Source organism: Pan paniscus, chromosome 10 (genome assembly GCF_029289425.2).
Source record: "Pan paniscus chromosome 10, NHGRI_mPanPan1-v2.0_pri, whole genome shotgun sequence".
Classification (NCBI taxonomy): domain Eukaryota; kingdom Metazoa; phylum Chordata; class Mammalia; order Primates; family Hominidae; genus Pan; species Pan paniscus.
Genome location: NC_073259.2, coordinates 69,176,132 through 69,194,256, shown reverse-complemented (window position 1 = coordinate 69,194,256; position 18,125 = coordinate 69,176,132). Strand labels below are relative to the sequence as shown.

The window sequence follows — 18,125 nt, the reverse complement described above, 5'->3', positions numbered from 1 at the left end:
AATGCTATATCCAGTTCTGTTGGCATTTACATCAAAAATATACACAGGGCAATAGAAACGTTGCTGTCTTGTTAGGGGTATGTTACATAGGTGTATGCATTTGTCAGAACACATCAAACTGTGCAGTAAAGATCTGTGCATTTCACTCTCTAAATTATAACTTAATTCATATGTGTAATGCATCCTAATATGTATAGTAATATACATTTTGTATTCAGAATATATAGCAATATGCATTTATATATATACATATATATTTACTATATGTGTATTCACACATACATACATTTTATATATATATTTACGTATATATACACACACACGCATACATACATAGCTAGTGTCCAATCACCATCTCTACTGCTCCCACCCTGACCCGAGCCACCAATAGAACACCTCTCATCTGAATTGTTGCAGTTGTTTTCTGACTGTTCTTGCTTCTACCTCTGTCACCCCTGCAGTGTGTTCTTAGGAAGGATACTTCTTAAAACAGAAATCAGATCATGTCATTCCTTGGCTCAGAACCCTCCAGTGGCCTTCCATCTCCATGCTCAATTGAAGTCAAAGCCTGGCTGCCATGGAGGCCCCAGATCCCACTACCCCACCACTCCCACCACGCCTTCTGTGCCTCTGGGACCACATTCCCTACTAACCCTCTGGCTCACCACCTTCCGGCCCACTGACCTCAAACATCAACTACATGAAGCTCTCCCTCCTAGGGGCCTTTGCATTTACTATTGTTTCTCCCTGGAAGCTCTTCCCAGATATTTCTGTGACTTTCTCCCTTCACTTTCTTCAAGGTTTTAATCAATGTCACTTTATCAGTGGGGCCTTCCATGATTATCTGATCAAAATTCTAAGTCCCTGCCATTCCCTTTCTGCACAAAGAGCTGGCACGGTATATAATTAAGAGGATGTGCTCTGCTGCCAGACTGTCTGACTTCACATCATTTTCTAGCTGTGTGACTTGGTGCCTCAGTTTGATCACTTTCTGTGCCTCAGTTTGATCACCAATAAAGTGGGGATAAGTATTGTGTCCTTAGGGTTATTGTAAGGATTAATTGAATTGATACATGAAAAGCACTAAAAACAGTGCCCGGTACAGAGTAAGCTAATGTTAATGTTATTCCTCTTGCTTGCTTCATTATTTTTCCCATAACACTTATCAATCACCTTCTCACCTGCTATATATTTAAACTGTTTATTTTTTGTGGTTTCTTGCCGTTACAATGTATGCGCCATCAGAGCAACAACTTTTTACTTTTTTTCCTCTGCTATTTTCTTTCTTTTTCTTCACTGCTGTACCTTCATCACTTAGAATAGTGCCCGATATGCAGTAGGTACTTAATAAATATTGTGTAATCAGTGGGTGAATGAGAGAAGAGTCTGTGCACTTTCAGGAGGCTGTAGGATAAGGTAGGTTAGGGAAGGGGCTGGAAACATTTTCTGCAAAGAGCCAGATAGTAAATATTTTAGGCTTCGTGAGTTACAACTACTCAACTTTGCTGTTGTGGCATGAAAGCCACCATAGATGATACGTAAACGAATGAATGTGACTGTGTTCCAAAGAAACTTTATAAAAACAGGCAGTGGGCTAGATTTGACCATAGGTCATAGTTTGCCAACTCCTGGGTTGGGGAATAATTTTTGGCCTTACTTTCCCCCTCATTACTCCTCCCTTCAGCCAGCAATTAGTGCTATTCACTCAGAACTGAAATATGAATAATTTGAAAAGCATTACATTACCCCTTAGTATTTGGCTCAGTATTCGTTAATTGTACAAATTTTCCATATGTCCCTTAATATTGTAATAGGAAATAACAATGTTAAGAATATATTTTGAACTTTCCAGCTGTGCAGTTTCAGGGCTCTGGTTTTCATTTCTCTTCTCCAACAGCCGAAAACTGGTGATTCTGGCCAGGAGCACATATGCTATAAAGGAACAAGCAGTGTTGGCATTCCTCTTACTGTATGGCCAAGAGTGTAACTGACACCCAGTTGGAATAGAAACCAACAGAAATTACCTACAAGACAAACTGTTGAGTTTATAATATTATTTATAAAAACTTATTCCTCCACAAAACTGTTTCCTTGCCCACAGTTTTTACCACTCTTCCCAATCGATTTTATGTGCTCACAAGTTTCTTCCAGCTTTTTAATGCAGTGAGTTTTTGACCATGTGACAAACTGAAACTTTAACACAAAATGTATAGCTTTTATTGTTGTAATTAAAGCAGACCCGAAATTAGACTCATTTTGCTGATATGATCCATTGTAATTAGACATATAAGCAGTCCAACTACATGACTGCAACTGATGTGAATTTGACGCAACCAGAAATGGTTTTTGTGTCACCTCTTCTGAATTTAGCAGCCCATCCTTATTGTCGGTGCTAACAGTTTTCCACTTGCTGTTTAATTTTCTTCATCATTTTATATGTGTGGGAAGAGAACAGACCTGGACCATACTCCCCATTTGTTGGGGTTTTCTTGCTCCCTGTGTTGCGCCTTTTTACAGCTGTGGTCCAGGGCTGCAGTTTCCAATCAGAGTGTGATGTAACCTACTCCCAAGACCAAACCTGGCCAGTTTGCCCCCCCAGAGCAATGCTGCTCAAACCATCTCTTGGGAAAGACCATTTTGTTTTTCCATCATGAATTGATTCATTTTCTAAAATTCAATTTAAAAAGAAAATTGAGTTGCCAGCAGAATTATCACATAATTGGATATCACAGCAAGGCCAAGTTGCGATGTAATTTTTAAAACATTTATTCTCAATTTCTGTACTTACAGTAGACCGGTAACAGTTTGTGCACCAGCTCCAGTCCACAGACCATATTCTAAGCAATGCCACTTTAGTGGTTTTCACTCCAGTGGTTTTCAAACGTTTTTAACCCAGTATAAAGTATGCATTCGTAGGCTGTAAAACACATGAATGTGTAGACACCTGTGCAGACACACACACGCACATACTCTGAAACCACTGGAATGTCAGCCCCCTAAGGGCAGAGCTTTGCTTTTCTTGGTCTTTTTCACTGTTCTGCCTCTAATACCTGGCGCATAGGAGGCCCTCAATCAATATTTGTTGCAGGTACGTGTGTGTGTATGTGTGTGTCTGAATAATCAAATCAAAATTTTCGCACGGTAATGCTTAACCTTTACTCCTGATGAAATAGCCTTTTGTTGTCTATTTAATAAAAAGAAATACTGATTTTAGTCTAATAATTCTATTTCAGTACATTCTAATTTTAGGAGTCGTGACCCATGATTTATAAAACATTCCTTTAGAAGGTGCTCGTGCATAGGAATTTATTATTCTTTTCTTCTTCACAACTTTGAGTAGCTGTTGCTCACTCCTGTCTTCCTATAGGTATACATATCCCAGAACTGTTTACATCTAGGAAGCAGTCCATGTAGCCTGCATACATTAGGTTGGTAGGCCTGTGAAGGAAAATAGAGATAGATGAGTCTCCAGGTTTTTAAGAGCTAAAAAGAAGGGAAGAATGAGGTTAGAGTTAGAGTGGGTAGAGCAATAATAAGTTGAAACAGACCTGCTGATACTCCTCCATAATACTGGGGACTAAGTTTGCAAACTCTTAGGAATAATGTCATTCTAAAATAGTACAATGAATTTGATTCGCCTACATCTCAAAGAGCATGAAATTTCAGTTTTTAAGATTGTGGATAACAAGGCTAATAATAATGATCACGTTTATCTAAATGTATCTTAAAAGTTAAGGTCATGGCTGGGTGCAGTGTCTCCCACCTGTAACCCCAGCACTTTGGGAAGCCAAGGGGAAAGGATTGCTTGAGCTCAGGAGTGTGAGACCAGCCTGAGCTATATAGGGAGACCTGGCCTCTACTAAAAATAAAAATTTTAAAAATCAGCTGAGTATGGTCGCACCCACCTGTGGTCCCAGCTACTGGGGAGGCTGAGGTGGGAGGATCACTTGAGCCCAGAAGGTCAAGGCTGCAGTGAGCCGCGATCATGCCACTGCACTCCATCCTGTGTGACAGAGCCAAGACCTTGTCTCAAAAAAAACAAAACAAACAAAAAAACAAGTAAAGGTCAAGATGTAGTTTTCTGGCTTATGCAGCTAAGAGGAAGGTGATACTATCAGCCAAAACAGGGCATATGGGAGCCAGCATACTTAAGACATCAGAGTGTGTGTGTGTTTGCGGAGCCACTGAGTCATAGCTGCACACAGCAAGCATTTGGTGTCCACCACACTAGAAGATGCGGAGCAGATAGCAGAAATACAGTCTGTTTTCAAGGAGCGCACAGCTTCATCCAGGAGACAATCACTGTAAAATCAGGGCTGTCATGGAGGTGGAGGTCAGGCTGGCCTTGGAGGAAAGAATGCGTGACCCACCTTGAAAAACATGTGTCCCAGGACAAAGAAGAGGGTCGAAGCAGTAGGGGGATCAGTGCTTGTCATGGCACAGAGGGGAGAGGGCAGAAGTGTCTTCTAAGGAGGGCATGTCTTTGCAGTATGGTGGGAGACCAGCAGTCCTGTACATAGTTTATGGTTTGAATTAGAAACTACCGAATGAGTGAGAGGCATATGTGGGAACAATATGGCTTTTGGACTCAAATCTCACTTCTTCAGTGACCTTGAACAAATTCTTAACTTCTCCATGTAGTCATAACAATAGCTAGTACGAGTAGATATGGAGAAATGGAGCTTTCTTTCAACTTGTCACAACTTATCACAAGATCTTTAAATCTACTGACATTTAATACACATCAGTTTTTCAATAGCAGCAGCATCCTTTATTCGAGAAGTAAAAGATCTTGGCTTATTGTATAAACCTTTTCATCAACTCTCTTCTGGTTATTCCTAAGCATTAATAGCAGAGAGCCAGAAGGCTCATTTCCTTTTACCTCATCCTATTTTCCCTTGCTGCTTCATTTATTTGATTACTTACTAGCTTTGCCTCTTTGTATTTTGTGGCATTTCATTGTAGTGAACAAGAGAAGTAACTTTTACTAATGTATTGTCATTAATACGCCCTCTTTTGTACTCTGCCTTACAATCCTCTGTGAGTGGCTGTTCCATTTCCTGAATAGCGTGTGCATGTGTGTGTTTGTATTTGTGAGGGTGGTTAAAGTAACAAGTATTTTATTATTTGGTTTATAAATATTTGGTGAGCCCTTAGTATGCTTGAGGTTATGATAGAGAAATAAAATATCTAAGACAATATGTCATGGTTGAAGGTGTTTGAAAATTTTGTGGTTTAAATACATGGATGAAAAAACTGAAATGTTTTATTATGGAACGCTTCAAATATATAAAAATATAGATAGGATACCCAACTGGGTGCAGTGGCTCACACCTCTACTCCCAGTACTTTTGGAGGCTGAGGTGAGCAAATCGCTTGAGCCCAGGAGTTCAAGACCAGCCTGGGCAACATGGCGAAACCCTGTCTCTACAAAAATAAGCCAGGTGTGGTAGTCCCAGCTACTTGGGAGGCTGAGATGGGGGGATTGCTTGAGCCCAGAGAGGTTGAGGCTGCAGTGAGCCATGTTTGCGCCACTGCACTGCAGCCTGGGCGATAAAATGAGACTGTTTCAAAAAATATTTGTATAGTGTACCCCTACATACCACCACCCATTTTCAACAATTATCAACTTATGGCTAATCTTGTTTTAGTAATATCTTTACCTTTATTTTATTCTATTTTATTTTAAAGCAAATTCCAAATGTTGTATCATTTTATCCATGAGTATTTTGTGACTTGTCTCTAAAAAATAAGGACTCAAAAAAGATAAGTATAATAGCATTATTAATAACCTTAGAATGACAGTAAGTCCTTAATATCAAATACACACTGTTCAAATTTCCAGTTATATCATCCATTCTATACGTATTTTACAGTTTTTTACAGTTTTTTTTTTTTTTTTGGAGACAGAGTCTTGCTCTGTCGCCCAGGTTGGAGTGCAGTGGCACTCCCATCTCAGCCCACTGCAATCTCAGCCTCCCAGGTTCAAGTGATTCTCCTGCCTTAGCCTCCCGAGTAGCTGGGACTACAGGCACATACCACCATGCCCAGCTAATTTTTGTATTTTTAGTAGAGATAGTTTCCCCGTGTTGGCCAGGCTGGTCTCGAACTCCTGACCTCAAGTGATCTGCCCGCCTTGGCCTCCCAAAGTGCTGGGATTACAGGGGTGAGCCACTGCGCCTGGCCTTATTTTACAGTTTGAAGCCTCCTCAGGAGGCTAAGGTGGAAGGATCACTTGAGCCCAGGAGTTTGAAGCTAGCCTGGGCAATACAGCCAGACCCCATTTAAAAAAAAAAATGTCGTAACATTAGATATCACCCCTGCTGCCAACATCCCCTACCTTTTCTGGTTTCACCACCTCCCCTGCCCTTGTTTTGCCCTTTCCAAGTGATTCTGAATTAATTTTCTAGGGATGTTAGAGCAGATTGGTGGTGAGAAGGGCTAATAGATTGGGGAGGAAAAAAACATGTGATGACAGATACAGAGCAGAGAAACAGAAAACAAGGAGGGTTGTATTTAAGAATCTCTAAAATGTTGCACACATAAGTACCTATAGTGGTTGAGGTTTAAAGGGAGAGATTTTTTGAATTAAAACCTGAATGGCTTCTTCAGAGCTGTTATTTTTGGATGTAAAGTAAGAAGCTGAGGCGTGGGGAGAGGAATTCTGCCCTTATTTACCTTGTCAGCCAATTCCCACCTCATCTGGGCAGGGCTTGTTGTCCCAAGGAGGAAAGACAGGCCTCAGTGTGTGTGAGTCTAGTGATTGAGTGCGCCTCAGAGCCAGTGGGAGGGCTCGGAAAAACACAGATTGCTGGGCCTGCCTCTGGTGTTTCTGATTCAGTAGACCTAGGGTGGGGTCTAGGGATTTGCATTTCTTTTTTTTTGAGATGGAGTCTCACTCTATCGCCCAGGCTGGAGTGCAGTGGTGCGATCTTGGCTCACTGCAACCTCTGCCTCCTGGGTTCAAGCAATTCTCCTGCCTCAGCATCTCCAGTAGCTGGGACTATAGGCTCACACCACCACACCCAGCTAATTTTTGTATTTTTAGTAGAGGTGGGATTTCACCATGTTGGCCAGGCTGGTCTCGGACGCCTGACCTCAAGTGGTCTGCCCACCTCAGCTTCCCAAAGTGCTGGGATTACAGGCGTGAGCCACCATGTCTGGCAGGATTTGCATTTCTTACTAGCTCACAGGTGATGCTGCTGTTCCAAACCACTGAACTAGTACCTGTTTCTCCCTTTAGATCTGGTTTGGTTTTTGTTTTAAATTAATTTTTATGAGTACATAGTAGGTATGTGCCTTTATGGGGTACATGAGATATTTTGATACAGGCATACATCACATAATAATCACATCAGGGTAAATGGGGTATCTATCACCTCAAGCATCTGTCATTTCTTTGTGTTACAGACATTCCAATTCTTTTAGTTATTTATAAATGTACAGTAAATTATTGTTGACAGTTGTCACCCTGTTGTGCTAGCAAATATGATGTCTCTGTTTTTAAGATAGTTTCTCTTTGCTGAGATTGTATTGCTGCACACATTGGCAATCATTGCGTAATTGATTAACCTTCCGAGACAGCTTCTTGGCAGGAAAAAAAATAAAAAAACTAAACTGTTGAGAAAGGTATGAGTAATTTGTGTGAAAACATATTCTATTTTCATAATGACCACAGAATACTGTGGCGTTCTACCAGCATAGTCGAATGTATGTGAACATTCTCCCTTTCTCTGAAGATTCCTTCTTTTAAGTGTCTTAGTCTCAGTGAATTGTATCTATCTTGGGTAAGAAGTTCAGGGTTCTCTTTCAAGCCCAAGCATTTTACCTAAAGAAAGCTGAGAAAGCTAGGACAAATGTTATTCTCACAAAAATTTAAAAGAAGCTTGCTAATTTTCTTATGGCCTTTCTTTTCTTCACAGGAAGACTGGGCAGTGAGCCTGACCTAAAACATCAGTTAGTCAGCAACCCTGCAAAAAATTATGGTGTCCTGCCAGTGCTTTAGCCACCACACCCATGCCCGGAACTTTCCTTGATACTTTACCCCATTCAAATCTGCTCTAAATGGGTCCTGACCAAACTTGAAATATACCCTGAACATATTTCTGTTGGTTACCCACCCCCCGCCCCGGTTTAGTCTCTTACTATAATATTTGAATCTTATCCCCAAGAGCTTGCTTATCTAAAACTTTCCTACATTTATTTTTATTAAGCCATTGGAATAGGAAACCGTAGCCCAAGAACTCCTGCAAACGGAGCTCATTTCACCGTTTACATCACCCAACAAATAAGAGGCTTCTCCAGTTCGAACTATGACTTTGAACCCCAGCTTCACTCCTTTGTTGTGGTAGTGATTAATGTATTTCCTGGTACCTTTTTCTTTAGCAAGTCATTCAAAGAAGCATATATTAGCCACTTAGAATCCAGAAATAAATTTGCTATTTTGTGAGAATTATTGGATGGTGAAATTTTTTGTTCTTTAGGATTTTTTTTCTTTACTTTTGAGACAGGTTCTTTATCGCCCAGGCTAGAGTGCAGTGGCACAATCACAGCTCACTGCAGCCTTGGGCTCCTGGGCTCAAGTGATCCACCTCAGCCTCCTGAGCAGCTGGAACTACAGGCACATGCCACCACACCCAGCATATTTTGTATTATTTTTTGTAGAGACAAGGTCTCACTATGTGGCCCAGGCTGGTCTCAAACTCCTGGGCTCTAGCGACCCTCCTGCCTTGGCCTCCCAAAGTAGTGGGATTATAGGTGTGAGTCACTGTGCTTGGCCTTGGATGGTGAGGTTGTAATTTTCTAAGGGGTTTTGTCCACCCAAAGAACTCAACTATAACTAGCAGATTTCTGGGTAAGCAAAGAATGGGAAGAAATGGAGCTGGATATTCTGAGCCTTTTATTTTGGACTATAGGTTCATATAATTGGATTATTCATGATCCTTGATTCATGACATATTGTCATTATAGTCTAAGGTGCAGAGGTCCATGCATGTCCGACCTCATTTATTATTTAGTTCTTTTTTAAAGTGGAATTTTTATTTCTAATTTCTAACAACCAACTTCTCTTTCCTAATTTTTCAAATACCAAAGTTTTATTTGGAAAGTAATCCTAGGAAAGACTTAGAGAAATAAAGAAGAGAACTGATAAATTATGCATTATCAAACAAGTTACCACTCTGAGTAGATCTTAATTGTCTGGATAATTCTGGGAACCAATGTAGATTACATGAATCAGAATTTGCTCTTTCTAGGGGGAAAGTGTGCTGGAATATTTAAAGCTGATAACTTTAAATATTAAAGGGACATTAATTCTCTAGCATTTTCAGACCACCACATCCAATGGCAGAGGGCTCCCTGAAATCTTGGACAGTTAAAAGTTGGGCTGGCATGCATGGAATTACAGAGGGCACCAATTACATCTGCCTCAGTTAGAAGCTAAACAGTATTATTAATTCATCTGTTTCAAAGGCATTCCCAATTAAATTAGTTCCAAATGAATTTTATGCTTTCAACATTTAGCCAATAATGAGTGGTTCCTTCCTAGTTAAAATAAAGAACTTAAATGGGATTGACATTGGGATTCTTTATGCCTGACAAGCTTTAAAGACCATTGCATAGTTTGATGAGTTTTGGCAAATGTATAAACTTGTGTAACCTATATCTCAATCAAGATATTGACCAGAAATTCCACTGGTGTCTCCTTTCAGTCACTCACCATTTTCTGTAAGTAATTATTGCTCTACCTTCTATCATAGATTGCCTGTTCTTGAATTTCATATAAAAATATCATACAGTACATGGTCCTTTCTGTCTGGCTTCTTTTGCTCAACATAATGTTGCATGTATTATTTGTTCCATCTCTCTACTGTAGAATAATATTCCATCGTATTAGAATAATATTTCATTATATTAATTATGTGAGGAAGCCCAGGGAATCTTCCTCTCAGAAATATTTATGAGGACTTAAGAAAGTCTTTTTAGAGACCAGGGGATTTTCTAAAGCTTTTTTATTTAGCCTTTTCATTTTTAAAAATACGTTGACCTAGCCCTGAAAATTAACATAGCTTTATCAACACAGATGCCTGACAAATTAGGCTGCCTCTAAAATAGCTCAAGCCATGGGCAAGGCAGAATTTTAATAAATATGGACGGTCTGTTCTTAGCACTTCACCACTTCAGGTTGTGTGTTTCTTACTCTTCTGTGTAGTTCTTTAAAACCCATTTGAAATTTATCGAAACTGATTCTGTGGCCTTGCATATATGCCTTATCCTGGTGAATATAACGTGTAGACTTGAATGTATATTCTGCATTTGTGTGTTTTGTTCTATAAATTGAATTTGGTCAAGATGGTTGATAATATTTTCAAATCTTGTGTGTTACTGAGTTTTTTTTCCTACCTTACCTGTCAATTCTAAAGAAGGTTGTAAAAGAACAAATGATAGATGGGACAAACAGAAAAGAAGTAGCAGGACAATAGACTTAAATCCAACCTTATCAGTAGATTTAAATCCAACCAGGTCAACCATATTTATATTATGTTAAATATAAATGGATTAAATTTGTCTAATTCTCCCTTAACACCATCAGTTTTTGCTTCATGTATTTGGAAGCTTTGTTATTAGTTGCAAAAACATTTGTGCTTGTTATGACTTCCTGATGAATTAACATCATTGTAAAATAGCTTTCTTTCTAGTCATACTTCCTGATGTGTAGTTTTTTAATAAACCCGCTCCTGCTTTCCTGTGCTTACATATATATGTTATCTCATTTTTCATCCTTTTACTAATTTCTTTATATTTAAAGTCTCTATTAACAGCACATAATTAGGACTTAAACTAATCCGATGATCTCTGGCTCTTATCAGTTTTTATTGCATTTGTACTTAATGTAATTTTAAAAATGTTATTTTAAAAATTGTTTTATTTCAGTAGCTTTAGGGCTACAAGTGGTTTTCAGTTACATGATGAATTGTATAGCGGAAGTCTGGGATTTTAGTGCTCCTGTCACCTGAATAGTGTACATTGTACCTATTTTCATCCTTACCTCCCTCTCACTCTTCCTGCTTCTGAGTCTCCGCTGTTATATACCACTTTGTATGCCTTTGCATACCCATGGCTTACTCCAACTTACACAACACTTAATACGATTATTTACATGCTTCAGTTTAAGTCTACCACCTTGGCTATTGATTTTTCTTTCTCCTATGTGTCCATTGTTCCTTCATTACTGCCTTTGGATTTAATAAAATCGTGGCTGAGTCTGCAGGGTTGTAGGAGCCCAGGAATTCAAGACCAGTCAACCGGCAACATAGTGAGACCTTGTCTCAAAAAACAAACAAAAAGTAAAGGTTCTATGAATTCATATTCTCCACAACACTTGGCTATGTCAATTTTTTTCACTAATTGGGTATAAAGCATTATCACATTCCTTTATACTCCTCATTTATTACTGATACTAAGCAGCTTTTCATATTTTTATCGGTTGAAAACATTTCTGCCAAATGATTGTTCATATCCTCATGCCTCCCATTTTTTCATTGATTTCTAGGAATTCTACACTTGGAATACCACTGAACTGGACCATTTTTATTTGACTACTTTTAACTGATTAGAGAAATCTTTGGCCTTTGATTCTAATGCCAGTCCCTGGCTACCTGTTTAATTTGGAAAGCCTTCCAAATTGGGCCCCCTTATCCTACTCCATTTTTCCCCTTAGCACCTACCACCTTCGCCATGTTACATATGTGTTTATTACTTGTATGTACTGTTTTTCCCTGACTAGTACATGTAGGCTGCTACATGATATAGAGATTAAAAGTTAACGTTTTGAACTTTCATAGCAATTTAACATTTATTTAACATTTAATATTTTTATTAAATGAAGGGATTTGTCTCCAATGAATTGGAAATTTTTAAAGAACTAGTTCTTCACTACTTTGAAAAGCATGGTCTAGATTGTCTCATACCTTCATATAATAGCATTTGAAAGGCTCATTAAACAGAACAGAGAAGAACTCGGTAACTATTATACCTATCGGACTTGAACTGTTTATGCTCTACACAAAATATAGTTGCTAACAAAGATGAATATTTTTTTCTAATTTAGTGAGATGATATGTTTTTCTAACATGGGCATTAATTTGTGTTATTGATATTCCCATGTTTATAGCTGAGCCTGGTATGTGTCTCTTTGTTTTATATAGACACATATATAAGTTGTTATTAAATATGTGTCCTGCTTCTTTGGATGGTGCACTGGCTGAGTGTGTGAATAAATTTTTTGGAATGACCTAGGTTCATAACCTAACTTGTTGATTCCTTGTTTCCTGGGTAACCATAGACACATACCTTGAGTATTTTCATGCTGTAGTATTTCCAGATAAATGGTAGTGATATTTTTCACCTTTGGAAGTGAGTAAAGTTCTGGAAAATCCTTAGGTGAAATGACTTTAAATCAAAATAATATTTTACAACAATTATATGGCATTATGTTAGAATGAATGCATAATTGGGAACTGATCCAAGAAGTTGATACCGGAACTATAAATATATTTGTGAAAATAAAGTGGTGAGATTTGGCTGCTTGGAAACAGAGGGCAAAGGTTTCTGGGAAACAGCATGCCCTTTATTTCCCAGGTATTTGCTATACCACAGTATCTATAACATAGTAAGAGCTTTATTCGGGTCTATTGGGAGAATCTACTGGGTGCTTAGTCTGGTACCTGATGCATTAATGAATGCTGAAAATCACATTATCTTGACTTTTTCCTGCCAATGACCAAAGTTTTTGCAAGCATTATCTCAATATATTTTTTAACAGATAAACCAATGAGTAGATTGTGATGTAATTTCAGGATAAACCCATCTTCAGATAGGATCAGGTAAACAGAAACTATGTATTATAGTGGAAGTTAGACAGACCTAGGTTAGAAACTGAACTTCGCTGTATTTACTTTGCTGTGTTTCCATGCAAAAATCAAACCATCTTTTATCCTCGTTTATAAAATGGAGATGAATTTACACATTTTATAGAGCTGTTGACTAAGGATTATGGATAATTTATGTAAATGTGTAGGAAACACTATAGGCACTCAATATGTGATAGCTATGGCTCCACTACAAAATGTTTAGTATCAGTAGGGGTGTATGTGTGTGTTTGTGTGTGTGTGCACATACGTTTAGTATATGTGTTAGTGAATCCTTTTCTTAGACAAATCTTAAGCCCTTGTACAGAAAGAAAAAACAAAAACAAACAAAAATAAACGAAATTAAGAGAGCAGAGATTGGGTGGGGCTGGTAAAGGGAGAAAGGAGTCTTGTCTGGCCAGTGCTTGTCATGGCCCTCAGCAAGCTTCCATGGCCATCCCTGTTGCCCTTTACAGAGGCCTAGAGTTCTTGAGAACAGCATGGAAACCATGCTAGTGGATTTTAAACACCTCAAGTGCAAGAATGGAATCTTCTTTATTAACTGATATAGGTATCGCATGTGGTCTTGTGCTACAATAGGTGATTGGCCACAGCTTGCTACTCCACTACTGAAGTTTTTGCTCCACATTTGACTACACAGCAGAGTTATCATTTGAAGGTGAATTAGAAACCCATTAGCAAGCCTATGTCATTTAATGGATGTAATGATAACCTTATTTTTTTTCAGATCTGGGTTGGAATTTGCCCCTGACAAATAATAAAATGATGAGTGATGCAAGTGACATGTTGGCTGCAGCGTTGGAGCAGATGGATGGTATCATAGCAGGTGATCTGCATCCTGTGAAAGACAGAATCACAACATTTACTCTCCTCACTTGGCTTTTTCACTACAACTTTCATATTATCTTTTCACTTTATTTTCATTTTTTAGCCCTATGCCTTTTGCTTCCCTGTAATTTCATCTTTGTTCCTCTTCTCCATTTTCTGCCAGCATTATTCTCAAACATTATTTTAAAGTATCAAAAATTTCAGTTCCATCCTAGGTTTCTAATCAAGGATAAAGAATCTGTATCTCAGGTGATTCTGGTGTAGGTGGTCTGTGGACCATACTTTGAGGGACACTTCTCTACCCAGTGAACATGAATGTTCTGATCTGTTTTCTTGAATTCAAAATTCACTTTCCAGCAATGACTCCCGTATCTTTTTTTTTTTTTTTTTTTTTTTTTTGAGATGGAATCTCTCTCTGTTGCCCAGGCTGGAGTGCAGTGGTACAACCTCAGCTCACTGCAACCTCTGCCTCCTGGGTTCAAGCAGTTCTCTGCCTCAGCCTCCCAAGTAGTTGGGATTACAGGCACCCACCACCACGCCTGGCTAATTTTTGTATTTTTAGTAGAGACAGGGTTTCACCATCTTGGCCAGGCTGGTCTTAAACTCCTGACCTCGTGATCCACCCATGTCGGCCTCCCAAAGTGCTGGGATTACAGGCGTGAGCCACCGTACCCGGCCATATCTTTTTTTTTTTTTTTTTTTTTTTTTTTTTAAGAGAGGAGGTCTTGCTCTGTTTCTCAAGTTGGAGTGCAGTGGCTATTTACAGGCATGATTACCTGTGAATAACATGCATAGTGCAGCCTTGAAATGCTGTGCTCAAGCAATCTTCACACCTCAAGTACCTGCGATTACAGGCACACGCCACTGCACTTAGCTCGTTCGCATGTATTTACCTTCCCAATTCTTTGCTAAGCTTCCAGTTCCTATCTCTAATTTCCAACCAGATATCTGTCCAGAAATGTCCTATAGGCACACCAGTATAATCATGTAATGCATTGAGCTCATTATCTTTCCTCAGAATTTAGTCTGATAGTCTTCATCTGGGTTCATTTCATAACCCTTCATCCACAGTTTTTCAAAGCCAGAAATCATTTGGTCCAATATTGGTCCGGAATGGACCAGGTCTAATACTTGTATTTTCTGATCTGCCATTTTCTTATCCATCATCTCCATGAGGCCAGCACACCTCACACCAAAGCCCACCAGGCTCTTTTTCTTTCTATACCCCATGATTGGCCTCCTAGTTACGAATTGGACCATGGATATTTACCATTAACTACATGGTTTTAATTTTTGCACCATGTAACTCTGACTTGGAGAGATTTATGTGATTGAATTCTCTTTTTTCTGTTTCTTTTGATTGTTCCTTACTGTGACTAGACTGGTTTACCACCTTCGGCTTTGGTATTTTTATCTAACATAAATCCCATTGCTCTCTCTGTGATTTTGTTTAACTTAGGTTCTAAGGCTCTGGAATATTCCAATGGGATTTTTGATTGCCAATCTCCCACCTCTCCATTCATGGGAAGTTTGCGAGCTCTGCACCTTGTGGAAGACCTGCGTGGATTGTTAGAGATGATGGAAACAGATGAGAAAGAAGGCTTGAGATGCCAGATCCCAGATTCAACAGCAGAAACGCTTGTTGAATGGCTTCAGAGTCAAATGGTAGGGTCTGCCTGTTATAAATTCTGTTATAAATCCTTTGTTGCTTATTCCAAAATTTAGAACATAGAATAGCTGATTAGAACAAGAAAAGTTTAGGGCAACAGATATGCTCCGATTTTATTCCTTAAGATATCTTAATTTTCTTTTGACTCTAAGGATAACTTTTTAAAAAGTGCTATTAGTGTACATTTTATAAATACCAACAACAGGTCACCTGATTCTGCCCATAAAAACAGACTGGCTTTTAGATTGTGCCTGAATGACCTACTGTGGCTTAAATCAAATAGTCCTGTAAGGGAAAGAATCTTGCACATGATAGATGATTTCTCAGTCATATTGGGTTATTCACCATAAAGGATCCAATAGCAATTCTAAATGGAAAGCATAATGAAAGACATTCAAAAACCAACAGGATTTACAGCAGTATTTGACCGGAAGTGCCATCTAGTGGTTTATGGCAATCATTTCAGTTCCAGTTCCCGAATTAAATTGTGGAGTTGGGCCTTTAACCCATTTATGCGCAGTGTTCCATTATTGGAACGCTAAGCTTGTGGGAGTTATTTATATCCTGCTCAAAGTCATCGCCAAGGTCTCATTTAAAAAAAAAATCACAACCTCCAGCATAAATGGGTTAATGGTGTTACTCACTGAACAATGAGGCCGCTTTCTAGGCATCCTTCTCAAAAATTGAAGATGTGGCAGAGCTACCCTTTGGGCACGGTTGGAAATACCGTGGTTTTAATCTGTGATGAATACATAAAATCTAAAGAATGTCACAAAAACAGATTCAGTGGAGGACAGAGGAAAGGAGATATTTTGTGCTTAAAGGATATTCAATTTTCAGTAAGATGCACTCATATGCTTATGAGTTAACTGTGTTGATATAAAAGCTAATAAGAATTGTATGAAAGAATCGTGATCTACTTTTGGATCTGTGGTAGACATGAAGACTGCTTGCTTTGGGAACCTTAAGAGTACATCCTACAGTTAAAACATTTTCATATGATGTGACACAAATATTAGAGCTCCCAGCCAGTCCTGTGCTGAATACTCTGTGTTCCCACCTGGTTTACCTCTGCGTTTCTGAGTGCAAATAATACAACCCATCCTTTAGTGGTGGTGCAGCTACACAAACTTGATAATTGGAGACATTTTACTTGTTAAAACACATAATGCCTTACTATTATACTTCATACTTGATCTGCAAATATCTTCTCCAGAGATTGAAAGGTCCAGGTTTGCTGATTTCTTTGGGGATTGCTTCATGCTCAGCAGTTGGTGTTTCCTGGCATATTCCTTAGTCTATTTCAGTGTCCTATCTCACCCCTTCTTTACTGCATGTTCTTCTGACCATTTAGCATGCAGTGAAAAAGGAATTTACTATTGTTAGAAGAACGTATTTCTATCCCACACCCAGAGGCCACCAATGGCAATAGTAGGCTAAGCGTACCTGTAGTTCAGTTTTTGACATGTGTCTAAAACATGTCCATTAACATGTGCTTAATCTGTTCTGTGAAAGTATTTCCAGAAATGATAAAAAGTAATGATGGTTACATCTGAATATAAGTTAGATCATGACACTCACTCCTTTTTTCAGAAACTACCAATGGCATCACATCTTACTCAGAGTAAAAACCACAGTGCTTACTGTGGGCTGCAAGGCCTCGTAGGATTTGCTCTCCATGACTTTCTGACTTCATCTCTTGTCACACATCTCCTTATTTGCTCCACGCCAAGCACATTGGCTTTTTCACTGATTCTTAAACATGCCAGGTACACTGGCCTCAGGGCCTTTGCACTGGCTTTTCCAGGCACTGGCTTTTCACTCTGCCTGGAAAGCTCTTTCGCCAGATATTTGCATGGCTAGCTCCCTCACATTCTCCTGCTGTTTACTCAAAAGTCATGCTCTCAGTGAGGCCTTGTATCACCACCCTAACTAAAATTATACCCATTTATTCCTTGTCTTACATCTCCCTGCTTATTTTCTTCTTAGCATTCACCATTTTCTTATGTGCAATGTGTTTGTGATGTTTATATCATTTATTTTCTGTCTTTCCAATTGGAATGTAAGCATCAGGAATCAGATTTTTGCCCTTATTTTTAAAAAATTACTGTATTCCTGGTGCTTAGAAGACTGCCTGGCTCAGTAGTTATATTTGTAATGAATGATGCTCCATGAATGATAAAGTGGATTGCATGTTTGAATGAATGGAAGTTGTTTTAAATTTATTCTTTGGATGGGTAATGGCTTGTTGATCTGTGTTTTCAGTTGCTTTGTGTCTTATTATTTGACATTTTAACCTTGAGAATCCACAAAATGACAAATATTTTACAGAACTAATGAAGATTCCGTTTTTATCCTAAAAGTAACAATAACAAAATAAACTAGATGTAGATCCAGAGAGATAAGGAATTTTTGTTGTTGTTGCTAAATTTATTTTTATCCATCTAACTTATTTATATGAATTTGTCACCTTGCCCCCAACTTTCCAAATTAAGTGTGTTTTCTCAAGCACACAGAGAATGACAGGATGAAAGAAGAAAGACAGCAAAAGGCAAAAAACAAAGCAAGAAGAAGAGAGGAGGGCTGGCTGTTTGGAACCACAAAAGCATAGGTGTGAAATTAAGTTGTCACCACACACCTACCACGATAGACTTTATTTTAGAACCAAAAAGCAACTTGGGCCAGCATTGGGAATCCAA

At 38.7% G+C, this 18,125-nt stretch overlaps 1 protein-coding gene across 24 annotated transcripts in view; it reads left to right on the top strand.

The window, feature by feature from the left end:
* PPFIBP1 (PPFIA binding protein 1) overlaps positions 1-18,125 on the top strand; it is a 171,995-nt gene that overhangs the window by 96,203 nt on the left and 57,667 nt on the right. For all 24 annotated transcript variants that reach the window (XM_008954286.5, XM_003828844.5, XM_055095807.2 and 21 more), the window contains exons 3-4: positions 13,657-13,755; positions 15,217-15,422. In XM_008954286.5, coding sequence (XP_008952534.2) covers positions 13,692-13,755; positions 15,217-15,422 — 270 coding nt within the window. In that variant the 5' untranslated portion in view covers positions 13,657-13,691. The remainder of the gene's footprint in view (positions 1-13,656; positions 13,756-15,216; positions 15,423-18,125) is intronic.